This window comes from Prosopis cineraria, unplaced genomic scaffold, assembly GCF_029017545.1.
Source record: "Prosopis cineraria cultivar Desert tree isolate PC_DT_omini unplaced genomic scaffold, ASM2901754v1 PC3, whole genome shotgun sequence".
Taxonomy (NCBI): Eukaryota; Viridiplantae; Streptophyta; class Magnoliopsida; order Fabales; family Fabaceae; genus Prosopis; species Prosopis cineraria.
Window position 1 is genome coordinate 31,374,344 of NW_026555334.1, and position 6,317 is coordinate 31,380,660.

Below are 6,317 nucleotides of genomic sequence, written 5' to 3' on the forward strand. Positions count from 1 at the left end.
AAATTAACTTCTAAAAAACTATACCCAAATATAAATTTTATTACAACGACTTTATTAAATTAACTTTTATCAAATAAATTTTTAGTTAAACCAAACACACATGTACTGTTGGAAGCAAGACAATGAATGGTAATGAGTGAAAAGGGATGGGGAGAATCTCAATTAGGGCCAGAATGAAATTAATCACATGCAAAGCCTAGTACATTCTGAAACCTTTCTGTAGGACCAAGGACCTCAACATACATAATTCAATTCAATGCATTCATTACCAGTAAAATTAAAATATCATTAACTATTTATCTAGTCATAAATTTATTCATGTGTCACGTGCTTTGAATTGTGCCTTGCATCTTTAAGATGTCTAATAATGTATTGAGGAGGTTATGCGAAATGTAAATGAACTTCTACCCTCTTGTTTTCTCCCTTCCTCATTCTTGTGATATGCCTTCTTTCATTGTTTGGTAATTTCAAGATATATCATTGGTATCAAAACACGTTCCCATCCAATGGTAGATGGAATGTGTTTAATCAATACTGATTTTCATATAATGTCATTTTTTATAATTTATTTGTAAATATTATTATTATTTACAAATCTTCACATATAATTTACAAATTATCTATAAATTTCTATAAAATCATTTTGAGCTGTTAATATTTAAAAAATAATTTATAAATTTTGGATTAAGATTTATAAATAATAATAACTAAATTATTGAACATTGAATATTTAATATTTTTTAAAAAATTCATTAAATAACTTTTATTTTAACAATACTTCAGGATGGTTAGCGCCATTGAAAAAAGAATTTGGTAGAAGAAATTCTAGTTTTTTTTTGCCTAAATAGATTTTTGAAATTCAAAAGTAAAAAATGTCATTTTCATTAATAATCAAACCTACGATTTTCCTTTAAAATTGAAAGACCTTTAAAATTCTAATTAATAATCCACTGTAGCTATATATGCTGAATATAAGCCCTTGTGCCCTCCGTTATCTCCTTGCCAATGTAAATTAATTCATCAACTCAAGCAATATTTTGTACTGTCGGGACAATGATATCATGTTAGGCAATACCGATGGTAATTATGTCATTGAATTCTTTGATTTTTTTTTCTGGCTAAAAAATACGTTTGTTTCTCGTTGAGATGTCGTATGTTTCTAACATAGTTGTCATGAAACAATTAAGGTCCAATAAAAGATCTCCCGTGAGAATTATGGGATTTGGATTTGGATCTTTCATTCGTGTCCTACAGTAAGCATGTCAATTAATCAAAAGAAACTAATAAGAATGGCCTTAATAGAATTCAAAAAGTGCAAGAAATTGAAAACAGCTAGTAGGAGTATTAAATAAATCTTTGAGTATTTTGTTGGTTATTTCCTTTCGTTTAGTTATTTTGTTTGTGTGGGGTCCATCAATGATTGGGTGGGTTTTTAATCATGTGTCACATGCTTTAAATTGTACATTGTATCTTTAAGATGCCTCGCGATATACCAAGGAGGGTTATGTGAAATGTGAATGAACTTCCCTTCTCATTTTCTCCCTTTTCTCATTCTTTTGGTATTCCTTCTTTTATAGTCTAATAATTTCAAGGTATATTATTAGTATTAGAGCACATTCCGATCCAATGGCGGATAGAATGCATTTAATCAATATTAATTTTTAGATAATGTCATTTTCTATAATTTATTTATAAATATTATTACTTACAAATCTTCACATACAATTTACAAGTCATTTATAAATTTTTGTAAAATTAATTTAAGTTGTTAATATTTAAAAATAATTTATAAATTTTAGATGAATATTTATAAATAATAATATTTATTAAATTTAACAAGACTTTAAGACATCTAATGTGTTTGAAAAAAGAGTTTAGTAAAAGATATTCTAATTATTTTTTGCTTGCTTAAATAGATTTTTGGAATTTAAAAATAAGAAATGTCATTTTTATTAATAATGAAGCCTATTATTTTCCTTTAAAATACTGTTTATGGTGCCTCCAGCAAGCAGAAGAAATAGTAATGATGCTGGAAATTTTGTTAGAAAACAAAGTTGGGTAATTAATTGGGGAAAAACCAAAAATAGAAGTTGATAGACTCTTCTGATTTAACCCTTTCGTCTAATATCCCAAACATATAACGCCTGTCTAGGTTTTTGAGTACGTAGTTTTGTTTTGTTTTTTTGTTTTTGTTTCTTAACTGCCAAGTACTTGGAGTATGCATGCATTCTAATTTGAATCTTTTATAGGAAAGATTTTGCATGCTAACTAGTTAGCTCTAGTTAAAAAAGATTATAATTGTTTAAATTTGCATGAATGTAGAAAATGTTTTTAGAAAAATTACACACAGTTGAACCTAACACTTTTTTAATGTAATGTTTTCATATAGTTATATAAAAATAAAAAATAAATACTATTACTTAATAATAATTATTTTTATCAGTATTTAATTTAAGGATATAAATAATATTTTTATATTGTAAAAGTTTTTTTTTTTAATTTCATCGGGTGAATTTTTTTCCCTAGCATTACTCGGTCTTGGTTACCAGAGGGTTGGAGGGAGAGGGACGCCGCGCAAATAATAGAAAAACAGAACACGAACAAATGGAGCAAAGGCAGTCATGAAAAGTTGAAGATTATTGAGCTTCGAGTCGATAGTTGGGCAGATGAACCAGTCTCTGAGATGGCAATGCAAGGACTAGCACTCGCGAATCTTTCTGAAATTACGAGTCATAGGACCCCCTTCCCACGCAGGATTCCTGTAATTGGACTTTTATAGAACACCTAAAAGGCCAAAATACCCCCACAGCATTTGCCTCCTGCAGCAGCAGCGCCAAATCAGATCAGAAGATTCAATTCCACCACCACCAAACTCCTTGGGGCACTTCTTATTCTTTCGAAGGTTGTCATTTGTTTTCTCTCGTTCGAGAAGGGATTTTGAGTTTGAGGGTAACATGTGCGCCACGTTGGATGATGTCAAAATTCAGATAGCTAGACCAGTCCCATCAGGTTCTGATAAGGCTGAGGTATGAATGTTCCCTCCCTTTAAAATCTCTTTCAGTGAACAATAATAGAATGAAATGCCAAAAACTATGAGGAGAAAGAACTGAAGAAGAAAGGAAATGTATTGTATATTGATAAAGGCACTTGTGCATATGATATGCTGACGGATAGCTGGCCAGGAATAAAGCAAGACCACCCCATTGCCCTCTGGAGGATAATAAAAACAACCAAACAAAGCCTAAACTTTGTGGCTTGTGCACTTTACACTTCTGCAAGATGATATAATGAAATCATATTTTTATTGAACTTTTATGCAAGATACTTGGTGAGGGGGGAAAAGAGTGTAGAAATAGTAATCTTTGTATTTATATATACACAAATAGGAACAGTTATGGATTCCACGTCCCCAAAGGAGCTTTTCCTACCAACCAATGAGTTGAGACATAAGGCAGACAAGGCTAGCTTCGACAACACTTTCTCCTCAAGCTGCAACTTTTTTTCTTCGTTGCATGAATGGAATTAACTCTACATGATCAGCAACATACAAATTCATGTCCTAGTTGATGATTTTAAGTAAGTAAACCGAAACTAGAACTTATTCTTCTACATCATCCTGAAATAAAGAATGACATGGATTTTGTCCCTTATCTCCCTAAAAATATGTTCAATTTCACGTCACCACCACATGCTTGTCGAAGGAAAGTGACTTGTAATAGCATGATGTTCCTATTCGGATCCTCTTTTCCTTTACAACATGGATGATTTTGTAGCCTCCATCGTCTGGAAAGTGTATTGGTCCCTATTTCTGCAAAATAGGGTAACTCGCGTCTTTCTTGAAGTGCCTCTGTTTTGAGCAAAGTCTCTGTTTTGCGACTTGAAGGAAGTAAAATCCCCACTGTTCTTGTTTGTATATGCATGGGTAACCCCATAGGCCTATAATGTTGTTCTCGCAAAAAGGGCTGAGGTCATCGAACACACGATCGTCCAGAAGACCAAAATCCTGTATTCCATTGGAGCTGCCTGTTTCACAGTAAAATGTGAGGAGGAAAGGATATTAGAATATAATCCGATTGACATAAAAAGCATATGAATAACAATTGTGGGCAAACTAACAAGTAATAAGATTTTTTTTATTTGTTGAAAATATATAATTACACGAGTGTATATGAGAACCATATATAAATCCTGCTTTACATTGACATTCACGTATCTTAATTGTGGACTATACATTTTCTCTTTGTACCCTATTAGTTCTGCTATCGGCTAAATTAACCTTTTATAAAGGTGAAAACAACGAACTTATCGTTTTACCTTGTCTTAGCGGCGGAGGAGGTAAGCGAAATTGAAGTTGATGAAGTGGTTGAGAGAGCAGATAGCCCTACATTGTAAGCCATGGACTCGTCAGGTTGAAAGAGGCCATAGTTTCTTTCTGAGGTTGGTCCAGGCTTCATGTCCTCGTTGAACAAAGCAAATAGGTATACTTCCAGCCTCATTCGAGGCCTTAGAGGTGTCCCTTCATTTGCCATTTGCCTTCTCAACAAATTTCTGTTGTAAGTTGCTGCATTTATAACTGTTGCACCAGCTTCATTAAGGTCTCCTTTTGATGGCCAGCCAGTTTCTGATACCCTAACCTCTATCCCATTAAAGCCCAGTTTAGCCATGGCAAATATGACCGCATCTACTTGAGCGTACAGCATATTATCATAGTGCAGGCGGGTGTTGGGGTCAACCATCCCTGCATTAGGATTAAACAATGCATAGTCCAAAGAAATCCCTGTTGGGTTATCTTTGTAAGCGAAATAAGGGTAGGCATTGATCCAAAAAGGTGACTTGGTGCTCGACAGGAAGTTCAAAAGCTGGTTCATGATCCCCGAAATCTCACTTTTGAAACTGCCAGCTGAAGGAGGGTAAGATTCCTGAAGCACTGCTAAGGAAGAAGGTGTTGAAACATGGATGTTTGAGCCTATACCTAGCTGAGCTAGAGCATTATCAATGTTAACCATGGCCGGTACTAAATACTGAACGAGGTTCATGTCGTCATCACTGTAGACCTCATTTCCTACTTGAATCCCTGTGATCTTTGTGTCCGGTAGGTACGGTTTGATGTGGGTGCTCACCCATTGAAGGGCTTGTTGAGGGTCACCCAACTGGCTTAATATTTCGTTTTCCACAGTTACAATGAGCTCAACGTTGGAATCAGCAAAAGAAGTTAACACCTGAGGATTGGTGTCGTAGATTCTTGCTTTTGTGAGCTTAAGGGAGCTCAAAAGCTCCATAACTTTGTCTGGTGGTGGCAAATTGTTGGCAACTTGACCATAGTTGATTCCAAACGACATTGCACCTTGGAAAAGCCCTGTTCCTGTGATTATAAAGAATTGAAATCTCTTAGTGCTGCTCAAAATAATTCAATAAAATGATCTGCAAGAACAGGACCAAGAAAAATGAAGAAAAACAGAGCAAAACAGAGCAAACTGTGCACCTGCAAAGAGACATAACGCCAGGAAAATGTAGCTGACAATGATTCTTCTGATAAATGTAACCATTGTAAGCTTGTAAAGAAAGGAGATTCTGAGATTGCAGAATTCCAAAATGGTGAGAGAGAGGATAGATAAAGAGCTCTAGTGTGTGGCAAGGGAATTCCTTTCTTTTCTTGGTTGAATATTTGAGAGGCAGAGAGGTTTTGTGTTTGGTGGGTTGAATGAAAGGGAGTTTTGCTTGCCTTGGCAGAATTGTATTGGGTTTGCCTCTTACCCCTCGTGTGGTTTTTAAAGGAAGCATATGTTGGCGTGCTCATAGGGTGACCATCTAGAATTTCAAAAATAAAAATTTCTAAAAATTATAAAAAAGTTCTAATAAACATTTTTTAACTAATCTAATCTATATTTAATTTAAAAAGTCTAATTTAATATTAAAATTTTTATATTTTTATATGTTAACTATCCAGATGTATTTTGTACAGTCAAGATTTAAAATTTTTAACTTGTAATTTTTTAAAAAAATTTAAAAAGTTATAATTAAAAGATTATATATTTTATTTTTTAATATTGTATTCATCAAAATAAAAAAATAAAAACTTTAAATTTGAACCTTATAGATAAATATTTAATATTAAATATGGACTGTCTAAAGTACATGTAGATAGTCAATTTAAAAAGTTATAATACTAAATTAAACTATTTAAATTAAATTAGTATTATTCAGATTAATGATGAACCTCTTTATAAAAAAATTATAATTTTTTATTTTAATAAATTAAAATTAAAAATTAGTAAAATCTAGAGACTCAAATTTTATTTGATGGATGAGCACGTCGT

General features: G+C 32.8%; 1 protein-coding gene across 1 annotated transcript; it reads right to left on the reverse strand.

The window, feature by feature from the left end:
- Window positions 1-3,285: 3,285 nt before the first annotated feature.
- Window positions 3,286-5,721, reverse strand: LOC129306566 (glucan endo-1,3-beta-glucosidase 14-like). Its single transcript, XM_054947238.1, has 2 exons — window positions 5,483-5,721; window positions 3,286-5,362 (listed from the first exon to the last, which is right to left on the reverse strand). The coding sequence occupies exons 1-2, from the start codon at window positions 5,544-5,546 to the stop codon at window positions 4,311-4,313; spliced, it is 1,116 nt and encodes a 371-aa protein (XP_054803213.1). The 5' UTR covers window positions 5,547-5,721; the 3' UTR covers window positions 3,286-4,310.
- Window positions 5,722-6,317: the final 596 nt, after the last annotated feature.

Excerpts from the sequence above, each read along its gene's own strand:
- LOC129306566 (XM_054947238.1), bottom strand. The coding sequence starts at position 5,546 with ATGGTTACATTTATCAGAAGAATCATTGTCAGCTACATTTTCCTGGCG. Across the intron at positions 5,363-5,482 it reads GGCGTTATGTCTCTTTGCAG|GAACAGGGCTTTTCCAAGGT; the intron begins GTGCACAGTTTG and ends TTATAATCACAG.